The sequence below is a fragment of the Engraulis encrasicolus genome, chromosome 1 (genome assembly GCF_034702125.1).
Source record: "Engraulis encrasicolus isolate BLACKSEA-1 chromosome 1, IST_EnEncr_1.0, whole genome shotgun sequence".
NCBI lineage: Eukaryota > Metazoa > Chordata > Actinopteri > Clupeiformes > Engraulidae > Engraulis > Engraulis encrasicolus.
Window position 1 is genome coordinate 32658021 of NC_085857.1, and position 14173 is coordinate 32672193.

The 14173-nt window shown below is 42.9% G+C and overlaps 1 protein-coding gene across 1 annotated transcript in view; it reads left to right on the top strand.

Annotated features, from left to right (window-relative positions):
* Positions 1–14173, top strand: part of LOC134457033 (solute carrier family 2, facilitated glucose transporter member 9-like) — a 49308-nt gene that overhangs the window by 12088 nt on the left and 23047 nt on the right. Inside the window, exons 2-3 of the mRNA XM_063208770.1 lie at positions 1097–1141; positions 2578–2676. Coding sequence (XP_063064840.1) covers positions 1097–1141; positions 2578–2676 — 144 coding nt within the window. The remainder of the gene's footprint in view (positions 1–1096; positions 1142–2577; positions 2677–14173) is intronic.

Consider the following 14173-nt stretch of genomic DNA (forward strand, 5'->3'; position numbering starts at 1 on the left):
AATGTACAAGCCATCATTTATGTTATGCAATGCTGGTTTGTTCCCTACATGGAGGCCATCATGGAGCTTACCAACTGAACTTATGCATGGACTTACTTATCTCTCTACTCATAATCATACTGTACTTCTCTACTTATTCTTATACATACTGAGAAATCGATGTTTACAAGGTCACTTCAGTTTGCTGGTTGAAGTAGGCCTCATTAAGCTCATACGTATGAATAGAAAACATTTTTTTGCTAATGAGCGTGCAAGAAAAAAACCCACACACACACACACAATATTTAGCATATGGAGAAATGGGATAAAAACGGGGATAATATCGTACTTATAAATCAACTAAACTCATAATACACACACAAAGTGGATTATATTTGCCTACAGGTCCAATGTGCAAGGTCTTTCTTAGGCTCTTCCCTTCCTAAAACATCATATGGCAAAAACGTGACAATATGACAACCATAGCTGGTTTTGGATAAGTTATATCATGCAGGAAAATCTTGTATTTTCCCGATTAGGTAAAGCAGTTCAAGATGGTGAACTACACAGTAAAAAATGCAGCATTAATTCAACACCTAAAGAGTACTCTGAGACCAAATACACACTAGAAGAGGTTGAATCGACTCTTTAAGTGTTAAATTAACAAATTTTACTGTGTACTTTATGGTGAACTACCTGCTAATTTCTCATTATGTCAGCTCTACAGCACTTTGATGAAGTCCCTGTTGTCATGCAATAATTCGATAATAACTTTGTAATAAGTAAATCATGAATTTGTAATGATTTAATAATAATGTATTGTGGTTTTTTGACTCTGCAGCACCTGACCAAAGTCCCTGAAATGTTGTCCTAATGTTGTCCGTCAATCGATATCTCTCTTATACCGTAGGAACCACTGGTTTTGTATACTGTAAAACATTGCTAGCCAATTTAATGTAAAAAAGCAAGTTGCCCTGCTGCCTTAAGCTTGTAAGTTAGGTGAACTCTTGGCTTAACCCAACTTGAGGCAGGGCAACTTACTTTTTTACGTTTAAGTGGCTGCAATGTTTTACAGTGTACCACGTTTTCTTGAGTGTGCCATACTTGTTCCCCCAAGGTCCAGCTAGAATCCCCTTGGAGGTCCCATCATGGAAGCCCAGTGGTATGTTCAAAGTAAAAAACACCAGCGTATAGTGTGTTAGTATAGTAACTCTGAAAGCCTTGAAATCAACTCCCCTTCAGATGACATTGAGTCCCACTCAGACATAGTGCTCATTTTTTTTACTCTCCAATCAGTGTAATCGTTTGTGTCAGTTAGTGCTTATGCATGTGGAGCATGGCACATGTGCAATAGTCTTGTGATGTTATGTGTATGTCCTGTCTTAAACAAATCTTGCTCAGGGATGCGGAATTTATTACAGTGCAAACTGACAATAAAGTACTATCGCATCGTTCTTAAAAAACTTTGAAGTTACACTGGCCACCATCAGAATTTGACTCCATGTTTGACTCCAGATATTGGACTGAAGTCATTTGCCTTTCCACAGCGTTGTAAATACTCCATCTGGATGTACAGCATATCAGTTTACTCTGAAATATGATACCCCCTTTTATTATAGTAAATGTTGTGGTGTTAATTCAACACTTAAAGAGTTCATTTAAGTCCAAATGATGCCAAATCAACTCTCTAAGTGTTAAATGAGCACTGCAGAATTTACTGTGATGGAATGGGGAAAAAGAAGAGGCCTCTACTGTACTGTAGTTGCTTGAGTTACATAATAATGTAAATTGTAATTACATGATAATGTATTTGTAATCAGGGCCGCTGATATCTTTGGCTGGGCCCTGGACAAAGTCGTCTGAAGCCCCCCTCCACCCCAGTCTTATACATACAATGTCATGAGGACCCAGTTCTGGGGCCCCTCTTTCCCCGGGCCCGTGACAACTGTCCCCTTTGCCCCTCCAGTCAGTGCCCTTGATTGTAATAATGAAACATTCCTCTTTCCTCTGCAACATGTGACAAAGTCCTTGTTGCAATGTAATAATTGGTTAGGCCAATAATGAAAATTGCTAATTATTATCCAATAATGGGTTGTCCATGTTGACTCTGCAGAAAGACCTTTACATAATGTCCTAATTTATCAGTTATCTGTTATCGTAATGCTTTATGGTTGATTGAATAATGTGATGTCATTTGTAATAATGACTAAAAATGTTATACCGTATGTCTGCTCTGCATCACCTGACCCTGTTGGCTGTGGCCTATTAATCTCTCTTTAGAAAGGCTGTATAGCTCCTTAATGCAATAATGTAAACTGTAATAATGTATTAATTTTGACAATAGCTGTAATAATATTGTACTAATATACATATTGTATATAATAATATACAATAATATGGGGCAGCCATGCCCCAGTGTTTAGAGCCATGACTGAAGTGCCCTTGAGCAAGGCACCTAACCCCACATTGCTCCAGGGCCTGTAACCAAATACCCTGAACCTAAATAAGTGTAAGTTGCTTTGGATACACGCGTCAGCTAAGTGTAATGTCATGTAACAGTAATAAAAGAATAATGTATTGTATTCTTCATCTCTGCAGCACCTGACGAAGTCCCTGTTAGCGGTGGCCTTCCTGTCGTCGTTTGGCAGTTCCATGCTGTATGGCTACAACCTGGCCGTGGTCAACTCCCCTGCAGACGTGAGTACTGTAAATGGCCAATGTTAGCTTATGTTTTTTTCCATTCTTGGTAGTTTGAAATGAATATCTCCTACCTTGTGCGTGGTGGTAGCCTAGATCCATAGTCTATACCAGGGGTGCTCAACTGGCGGACCCAGGTCCGGATGCGGACCCAAACGCAATGTCATCCGGACCAAGACAAAATCCATCTGTATTTAATATGTATAAATTACACATGAGATTTCGCTGCCATGCGATCTATAGGTGTATTTCTGCGAAGCCAGTCTTATGACAAATAAAAGTATCATCACTATGACAACTCAGTGAGTGAGCAAGAGGCCAGTGCGGCCAGCGAGTGAGGTTATTTTCTGCATCGGTCCGTAGCGACTTTTTTGGACCCTGGAAACATACGAAATTTGGCGAGTGGATCTTTTCAGTTTCTAGTTGAGCACCCCTGGTATATGCCATCGACCACACAGTGTACATTTTTCAGCATTGATTCAACATTTTGAAGATAGTTAAACAGTCCTCCTTTAGGAGTTCCTTGCTGTTGTTAACTGCCCCTGCAGATGCGATTAACCCATTTTGTCCTAAGCTTTTTGGGAAAGGGTGCTCTCTACCTATTACATCCTAAATATCTCAGCCTCCAAAGCACATACAAACATGAAATGAGTTGCATTTAAAAGCCAGGACCCTCGTTTTGCCTTCGACTATGTTCATTCAGCTCTAACTTACCCACATTCTTAACAAAACAGCTCAGATCTCAAGAACTTGAATGCAGCGTATATGTCTCTCCAGGACACAATGGGTTAAATGCCAGCGACCACACAGTGTGCATTTTTAAATTCAACATTTCGATGGTCAGAAAATGTTAAAGTTTACTTTTAGTGATGAAATAATGAGGCAAAATTGACTGTTGGATTTGGCAATATGGGGAGGTTAATGCACTGTTTAAATTCATATTTCACAACTTAAATCGACAACAATGCTATGTTGCTTCATTTTTTTAGTACATAGTTATATCAAACTGGCTTGCATTGCGCTTTTGCATCAGCCCGAACACATGCTGTTATCCAAAGGATGGTCCTCAGTGACGCTATACAGACAGAAGTTGATTCTGTGTTTGACATGTTTTGAGACAAGACTTGCGGTTGCTATAGGTGGGCACGATGTCATCAGATGCAGCAGCCAGAGGATAGCCTGGACTATAAAGGGGCAGTCATGGGTAAGCGGTTAGGCGGTCAGACTTGTATCCCAAAGGTTGCCGGTTCGACTTCCGACCTGCCAGGTTGGTGGGGGGAATAATTAACCAGTGCTCTCCCCCATCCTCCTCCATGACTGAGGTACCCTGAGCAGGATACCGTCCTGCCACACTGCATCATTTCGGGTGCTGACCCCTTGCATGGGTGAGACATAAATGTAATTGTGTGCGGTGAACACCTGTATGCTGTGGAATGCTGTGTCACAGTGACAATGGGAGTTGGAGTTTCCCAGTTGGCCTTATACTTTCACTAAAGGGTTCACTCCTTGGTTTACTTCTTGCCCTGATGAAGACCCTGTAGGTGGCCTAAACATGTTGGCAGTTTTTTTCCCTTTCAATTCAAGTTAAAACATATACTGTACGTATATTAGACTCATATACTTATATTAGAGCGGTTTTAGTGCCTTGGCATCCTGCTTGTTTTTGATAGCCTAAAGCACTGTTTCCCAACTAGGGGTACATGTACCACTAGAGGTACGCGAGCACACTGCAGGGGGTACTTGGAAAAAATGAAATTTTAACAAATATATGGAGCTTAGTTACATTGGGATGGAGAGAGCGATGTAGAACTTGACTTAGGGGGTACTCATGGCACAACGAAAAGGCTTGGGGGTACACAAAACAACTCTCTCAGTCGCGCAGCGTGCAGTCACGAGTGTGTGTGTGTGTGTGTGTGTGTGTGTGTGTGTGAGAGAGAGAGAGAGAGAGAGAGAGAGACAGTCACAAAAGGAGAGAGAGCATGGATGAGTGTGTGTGTGTGTGTGTGTGTGTGTGTGTGTGTGTGTGTGTGTGTGTGTGTGTGTGTGTGTGTGTGTGTGTGTGTGTGTGTGTGTGTGTGTGTGTGTGTGTGTGTGTAAGAGAGAGAGAGAGAGAGAGAGAGAGAGAGAGAGAGAGCATGGTTGTGTGCGTGTGTGTGTGTCCGTCTGTCTGTCTGTCCATCTGTCTGTGTGTGTGTGTGTGTGCACGTGTATGTGTGCATGTGTGTGTTCATGGGTTTCAGGGAAAGCAGGGAAGTACAGAGAAAATCTTCATCTTTCTTCAGATCTCACAAATTGACCTATCAGGGGAAGTGCACCATACTGATAGGCAAGCAGGTTTGCTACATACAACATGAGCAGCAAATTGGTGAAGGCCTTATGTTTTACCTCACTTGACCTGAGGTAAGCATGATGGGAAAAGGGAGATAAAGGGAGTGGAGTCGGTGAGAGAGAGAGAGAGAGAGAGAGAGAGAGAGAGAGAGAGAGAGAGAGAGAGAGAGAGAGAGAGAGAGAGAGAGAGAGAGAGAGAGAGAGAGAGAGAGAGAGAGAGAGAGAGAGAAGGAATCACATGACGTGCAGACAAGCAGGGTAGTGCCAGCACATGGCCTAAAGAAATAACCTTTTCTTTTCGTTGTCTTTTTTTAACATTCCTTCCCCCTCTCCTCCTCCCCTCTCTGTGCTCGGAAGGCAATGAGATTTGGAATGTGTGCCTTTTTTTGTGTGAATCTAAACCTCAGTGATAGCGATCATCCCGCTCTTGGGTTTGCCTCACGTGAAGATAAAATGCCTTAACACGAGGTAGACCCTACGTATGTCCCTATGATGTTAAAAAAAGTCAACTCGTGCCAGAGATAGCACACAATGGCAATGGCCAGTCTAATCCTTTTACTGTACAGTTACTGTTGGCTTCAGTCATTACACACAGGGGTTGAACGTCCCAATGGGAAATCCCCTTGGCCATTGTAGCAGAGGGCTGGATTAACGCGCAGGCTAGACTTGCCAGGCGGCCCCCAATTGGCCAAATGGCCATAGTACACAGCAGAGGCGTCAAACAGGGGGCAAAAACCCTGACTCATTCTTAGGGCCCAGCCCCCCTGGGGTTGCCCACCGGGGGCCCTCCTATGGAAAATGTTCCGTGGAAAATATTCTTGGGGGGCCCATGAAAGAGGTTGTTCCTGAGGTGCTACGCCCCTGGTACACAGTGTGCAGAGAATTTGCATTTATGCCTCAGCTTGGTAAGAGGGAAGCCCAACAGAAGCCTCAAGTTCCAAGCCCCCAGTGCTTAGGGACAGAACCTCCATCATGGAGGAGGAGATGAGGAGGCGAACACTGGTTGTTTGTTGTTGGTTGTCCCCATCTTGTGATAATGTCGGAAATTAAACCCTTGTACTAAAAGGGAGAGCTCAGTTTTGTTGCACTTTTTTTTACCATGTGGCAAACACTGCAAAGTACTGTCTTTTTCTGGAAATCTTTTACTTGGATTTTCAGGCAGTTTCTGTAACAGAACCACAGGGGTGTTGTTGACTTCTTCTCGAAAGTTGACTTCTTACTGTCGTTTTGCCACCTTGCTGCACATGTGCTACTGTAGGCCTACACATACTGTATTTCACATCATTTGATGGACATGACAAAGAGCATGATGGGTAAAGAGTATAGTGTCATTTTAGACAGAAATGGAAATGTATGCAAGGGCTGTGTGTGTGTGTGTGTGTGTGAGTGTGTGTGTGTGTGTGTGTGTGTGTGTGTGTGTGTGTGTGTGTGTGTGTGTGCGTGCGTGTGCGTGTGCGTGTGCGTGTGCGTGCGACGTGCGTGCGTGTGTGTGTGTGTGTGAGAGTGCATGCTGCACGTGGGTGCGTGAATGAGTGCATGAGTGTGTGCACGTGGTCGTGCGTATGCATCTTTGCAGATGTATCACATATGGGTCCCCAGTCATACCCAATCAAGCTCTGCTACAGAGACATTAGCAGGTTTTGACTTTCAATTAGTCCCTTATTCCATTTTCCACTTTGCCACCCATCAATGTCCAATCGAATGAGGGACTCAAGTGATTTTAATGAGCGATGATTTGGAGACAAATTTTGGTTGACCTTAAGCAGAACTCTGAACTCCCCATCCATACGCCCATTCACCTACCCCGTAATGAGGTCAGCTAACAAGGTAACGGTTTAATGCTAGTAATTGCATTACTTGTCAAGTAGCTTCCTGAAAGTCTAAAGGCAATGCCAATCCTCTGTCTATATCCCTCATGTAGTCACAGTACAAACTTCAGTATTTGGTTTGTTCTTACTGTAGTTCCCTTGGTCTTCTTTCAAGCCTACACCTGCTTGCTGCAAAACTCAATTCATTAAAATGTATTGTGCTACTCAGTGGTGTAGTCTACGTAGAACGCAGGTATACGGAGTATACCCACTTCTAAATTTTAGGGGCTTCAGTGTACCCACTTAAAATTGATTGATCCATTGTTTAGAATAGCATAAATATATACAGTATACCCACTTCAAAAAATGCTTGAATATACAGTATACCCACTTCAAAAAATGCTTGAATATACAGTATACCCACTTCAAAAAAAGCTTGAATATACAGTATACCCACTTCAAAAAAAGCTTGAATATACAGTATACCCACTTCAAAAAAGTAGACTGCACCGCTGGTGCTACTGACAGTGAAGGAGTTGTTGGTCCGGATTTCTGGTTCTAAGTGTTCAGCGTGAAGCTTACCTGAGTTATTTTTTGGTATGGTTAAGCTGAGTCGAATTGGACTATTGAGAGATAGGGAGACAGAGAGACAGTGGAAGCTGTCACCTAATGGTTGGCCTTGCTGTGGGTCTTGTGAGCAGAAAGCCTGCAGGTTCAAGTCCACACCAGTAGGAGGAATGTGAGTGCTCTCCAGCAATCTCTCCCATGGCTGAAGTGCGCTTAAAGGTACACTGTGTGAGATTTTTAGTTGTTTATTTCCAGAATTCATGCTACCCATTCACTAATGTTACGTTTTTGATGAATGCTTACCACCACCATCAAATTCTAAGTATTCATTATGACTGGGAAAATAGCACTTTTCATACATGAAAAAGGGGATCTTCTCCATGGTCAGCCATTTTGAATTTCCAGAAATAGGCATTTTTAGTAGCAAAAATGACTGTACTTGGGCCGTACTTGAAAATATGTGTTTACAACTCAGTAAACTTTCATGAAAAGATCGAATTTGGCAATAGGCAACCCAGTTTCAATGAGCAGCATAGTTGCAGTACCTTTTTTTTTAGCCATTTCCTGCACAGTGTACCCCCCATAGCACATGAGACTTCCACATTGGTCCAGGACCTCTCTCTAATTGCAAGTTGCTTTGATTAAAAGTGTCAGCTAAATGTAATGTAAAAAGACAGACACAATGTAAGACGATGGCCGAATGTCATGATTGCCACAGCCACTGTCTGCCAACTGCTCTAAGCAGCCTGCAAATGTTAAAAGGTCCTCTTAAAGGACCAGTTCAGTCAATTTCAATATGCTGTTGTATTGCCCACACTACCCTTGACTTGTCAGTACCCGGTGATACTACATTTTTCGGCTCAGCCCTTTCCGAGATATGAGCTATTCTAATGGGGGCAGCGTTTGTTTACATGTAAAAAAAAATTGCATTGGCCTACTCCAAATATTTTCCCAAAATGTACCGCTGTTTGCTAGTTGTCTGCTGATGTTGTATAACCTTTTGGATGTTTTGGGGAACAAATAAATAATGTTTTTTGAAATGTAAACAAAGCGCTGCCCCCATTACAATGACCAGGATCTCGGAAAAGGCTGAAGAAAAAAAAAAAAATCTCAGGTACTGACAAGTCCAGGGTAGTGTGAGCAGCATTACAACTGTATGTTGAAATTGACTGAACTGGTCCTTTAAGTCCACATTGCTTCAGGGACTGTAACCAATACCCTGCACCTAAGCGACTGCAGGTCGCTACGAAAAAAGTGTCGGCTAAATGTGATCTTAAAGAGGCAGACTAACAAACAGACACAATGGAAGACCATGGTAGAATGTCTGAAATGCCACAGCCACAGTCGTGTTTGCCAACTGAGCTTGCAGCTTGCAAATGTGTCTACCTTACTCCACATTGCTCCAGGGACTGTTACCAATACCCTGTAGGGCCTACCTATACAGCTGTAAGTTGCCTCGAAGAAAAGCGTCAGCTAATGCTTCAACCGCAGTAGTGTTTGCCAACTGAATTTGCAACTTCCACTCCACATTGCCCCAGGGACACTATCCAATAACCTGCATCCTATATGATGAATACCCTAAATGAAGTGAAAGTTGCTTCAGATGGAAACGTCAGCTAAGTGTAATGTAATGAAAAAGAGGCAGGCTAATGAACAGACACATTGTGAGACCGTGGCAGAATGTCAAAAATGCCACAGCCACCATGTCTGCCAACTGGTCTCGCAACTTACAAATGTAGAAACGGTGCTCACATCACGTGACGCAAGATGACTAAGTGCCCCACATCAACGCTACTGTAGGCTACCGCTCTCCGCTACACCCATTAATCCCAGGAAGCAGATTAATGAAACAAAAAAGGAGAAAGAAATCACCAGGTTGAAAAGCAGAAAGCAGCCATTGATTTGTAATCCTCTCAAAGCGCATTCTGAATTTTGAGTTTGAACACGTGCAACATTTCATTTAGTGTGTAGGTGTAGGTTTTCTCACACTCTTGTCTCAGGAATTCTCAAGGACGTAAGAATGGTGCGGCCATCTGCTAGTGGTGAGGCACCTTGTCTCAGAAGCTTGTCGTCTCAAATTCCGTACCAGTACACTGTCAAAAAAGTATAGAGCCAACTTAAAACATGTGAAACATCCTTCTGCAAGACACTTCTAAGTTTATTGAACTTGTAGGCGATGTCAGACCTACTGCAAAGAGTTCCTGAAGAAGTGAATGTTCAAGTTGACTCTAGGGACAATAGAGGGTGTGGCATCCCCACCCCCGAGAATCAAAAATCCACGGTAGAGAAGAACAATGGGACACCACTGACCAATCAGGACCTCGTACTGCCCGCTAGTGTACCGACGGACAATGTACATTTCAGACTGGGGGTTCAGTGACGCAAATTGTCCGTTCAGCTGTTTGCTGTGCGTTTGCGATCTGCTAAGAATACGTGTAAACATGGCTTTAGAATGGCCTTCTCCCTCCTGGTCTCCAACACCCTGAATAACCTAAATAACTGTTAGTTGGTTTGGATTAAAGAGCATGCTGAGTGTAAAGTAATAGCAGAGATTCTTTAAGTATATAGAGATATGCCAATGTAATAGGTTGCTATGGGCACCTAACATGACCAGGTTCCGGTCTGCCTAAAGGGGCGTGTCATAATGCTCCTAGCATTGAATAGAACAGTCCTTAGGTCTGCCTAGGTCTGCCTAAAAGGGGACCCCCCCCCCCCNTTGCAATAATACAATCCGGAAACAATGAGCCAATGGAACCTCTCTCTCTCCCTAATCTCTCTGGTAATAGTATGGTGGTACAAATGCATGTGGGGGGGATCATCTTTTCTTTTGAAATGCCCACTTTCTGTCCTTCATTCTCTGGCTATGAATGAAACAACATAGGTTCCCTTAATTCAGAAAATATGTATAATATTCACATTGTTATCCAATCACTTTTGATGTAGTGTGGGTGTTGTGAATGTGAATTTGTTAGTCATACATGGACTTGTCCTCAACATCTACCACCACCTGATTTTCTTTGTGGCAAAGGGCAGAAGAGTTGGTAGCACAGGCGTGCAGAGGTGTATCGCCCCTTACGAAAATGGACCATGGTTTTACTATGAGAACTGAACCATGGTTTTTAGTTACCCATAGTTTTTGGTCATGGTTTTTTGAGCACAGTTTGTGACTGGTTTAACCATTGATTGACTATGATTTGCCCATGGTTTAAATATGGATTTAACCACGGATTAACTATGGATTTACCATTGTTTAACTATGCAAAAATTAACCATGGTTTTACTCTGACAACTAACCATGGTTAAATGTTATTCATTACATTACAGTGAGCTGACTCTTTTTTTTTAAAATCCGAAGCGACTTACAGGCTATTGGTTACAGTCCCTGGATCAATGTTAGTTGTCTTGCCTGAGGGCAGGATTCGGACCTGCAATCCTGTGATCTGGAGTCTAACTCCTTAGCCATTACACCACGGCTACTCACATGTAGTTATTCAGGGGTTTCGTGTTTTCTTGGGTTACCGTGACAACTATGGTTCAGGACTATAGAGCTTGAAAGTGACGTCACTTCCCTCGATTTCATGGGACCTCAACGGCGTTTTTAGCCGAAAATCGTAGCATGTAATCCAATGACGGTATTAAAATGATATTTCGATCCCCTTCGAGTTGTGCCAGGAGCTCCACATATGTTGTTTCTGATATTTTTGTTTAATTTTTCGTACAAACCCCTACACTTTTTTAGAAAGCTGTGTTTCTTCACATTTTTCATGCAGACGGCCTCGGAACAAAACATAGATACTTCTGCATGAATAATCTTTATCTAGCCTCTTAAACAGCATATTTGTAGCCCAGCGCATGTAATGACAGAGATCGGAAGATATTTACTCGCTACCATGTTGTTAGATGGTCAGCTTAGGTCCCGTGAAATGCGTAACTAAGGGGCGGGACTTTCAAGCTCTATGTTTTAACCATGCATCTCTTCCCCCCACCATGTTTTTTAAAACCATGGTTTTAAAAAATGGGCTTTTGGGGTGGGCGACCATGGTTTAAAAAAACCAAAAACATGGTTTGGGGGGAATCATGGTTTATCGCAAAGAGTAAGCCTATACTAGGGTTAAACCATATTGAACCATAGTCACAGACCATGGTTGTCATGGTTACACTAAAACACATGATTAACCATAATCCATGTTAAATCTATGGTAAAACCATGATTAGTTTTCATAGTAGAACCATGGTTAATCTTTGTAAGGGCTACTACTATGACAGCTACTGTACTAGAACTATGGTTGGTTGATAGGCTACTTAAAATCACCATGTGTTAGTAAAACCATGGTTACTGCATTACAACCATGGTCGATTTTCGGGTAGAGTAATCATGTCATACCATGGTAGAACCATGTTACTACATAAAAATGACAGTAATACCATAGTAAGCCATATTACAATTATGGTAGGTTCAGAGTACTCATGACATACCATGGTAGAACCATATGATAATCATAGTAATACCATAATAAACCATGGTCCATTTTAATAAGGGCGAGCCATTGGCAGCCAAGGCAGTCGCCTAGTGCAGTGCTTCTCAACCTTTTTTTAGGCGAGGCACCCTTTCAATTGCTGAAAATTTTCAAGGCACCCCAAAGCAACAAACTGTGACATGGCATCGCATCCAATACCACAAAAGCTTAGAAAAGTAACGCATTTGGAGACGTCACACAACCTACATTCAAAGTTGCAGCTGACTGGGGCGACCTATATTTACTTTATTGTGTGTAAATGGCAGATGAAAGATTCCACTGACTAGCATTAACTTATCAATTTAGACAAATATGTATTACTGTATGTTACATAATTTATTTATCAGCCACGTTTCCGCGGCACCCCTGAGGGGGGCCCGCGGCACCCCAGGGTGCCCCGGCACCCCTGTTGAGAAACACTGGCCTAGTGCACCAAATCTCTTGGGGGGGGCAAGACATAGTAACTCCTGAAAATCCCAAAGAATTAAGACTTCATGTGAAATGAAACATTCAACTCTACATTGACACGATTATTCATGGGTATTCAGTATATATCATAGGCAATAGATCAGGGGCCTGCCCTGTACTACAAAGCGGGGTTATGGGTTACTTCAGAGTAACTAAGTCACGAGCAGTGTAACTTCCCGATTAGCCCATATTAAGAAAGGTGGATATGTTTGACGCAAGGTATGCTGCCATGGCAATTTACTCTACATCTCAAACATGGCATTAGCAGTTTATTGTCTTGGTTAAGTTCGGGTTGAACTACTGTCTGGCTGGAATCTCGAAACAGATTGGTCCAGGGAGTGAGAATCATTCTGCCGCATGAAGGCACAGAACACATTTCAAAATTCATCTGCCTCTTCCAGCGAACCGTCAGCAAAATTAAACTTTAAAAATTAAAAAAATAAATTATATGCCAATATATAGTTGTTTTGATGGTGGACACTGGGCGTCTGGTTATGCTAGCTATTAATAATCAGTGAGATGAAAATAATTTATGAAGTTAATATTCACCAGTGCAAGTTTTGGCAACTCGGGGTAGACAAACCAACATCTTAATCAGCGTTGTAATATGGGTCAACCCCGGTTTACCAAGTTAACTCCGGGTTAGTTCTAGGCAGGTTGAACTGCGTTCGTAGTACAGGCCCCAGCTGTGCACAATCAGATGTACAATGCTATGTTTACAGATGGCTACTGTATGTGATGGTAGACTGTGTGATGGTTGTGGGTGTGCTCCCTGTGACAGTCACGCCAATGACGCCAATGAGTCTTTGATGTAGCAGACAGCTTGGTGTGGCTTTGGTGTCTTTGGTGTTGCGAACAAACCACGTGTTTGGTACCCTGAAGTGACAAGTTCTTAGCAGACTGGGGCAGCTCTCTTTCCCTTTGCTACAGTCCGGGGCGGGACTGGGGGAGAAATAGGGCCCGGGTACTTTTGGCTCAGAGGGGCCCCTCATAGTTAGCAGCAGACTCACCAGTGTTTTTCTTTGTTTTTTGCATTTCTGAAAATAGGTGCCCACGGGGGTGCGGGGCCCACTGGAAAATGCCCACTATGCCAGATGGCCAGTCCAGCCTTCATTACAATCCTGAATAGTGTAATTGTCCCATGCTTGGTCTTCATAGAATCAAAGGTTCCAAAATAGATACAAGTCCTTAGGGCCTTCATTAAGTAAGGGTTAACGTTCGGCGAGAAGGTCGCTACCGTGGAATAGCAGCACGACAGAGAGAATCTTTAGACCCCGACGCGGAGCGGAGGGGTCTTGTTCTCTCTGAAGTGCTGCTATTCCACAAAGCGACCGACTCGCCGAAAGTTAACCCGCTTATTATATGGATATACTTAAATGATTCACACATGCGGGGACATTTCTTATTTAATGTTAAGATTGTTGCGCAAAACAAAACAGTGCCGTTGTGGAACACCGCTAGGCAACAGCTAGGTAGGCTAGCCAGGACCAGAGCCATTGACTATTCATGACTCTGGCCAGGACAACAGGTGTTGTCTATCACAGCAGCTGATTAGAGTGACAAAAGACCGGACCCCCTGCGGAGTGATATGAAACATTCGCTTTAGCCACTGACTTGTATACAAGCCAGTGGCTTTAGCAGTGAACGTCTTGTTGCCATTGACAGCGGTAGCCAGGACAACGGGTGCTGTCTATCACAGCAGCTGATTAGAGTCTTGTTGAAAAGTCGCTTTAGCAGTGAAAAGTCTTGTTGCCATTGACAGCGGTCTGTTATAGACCAACCCGTCCGTTATCGAAAAATAACAGACGT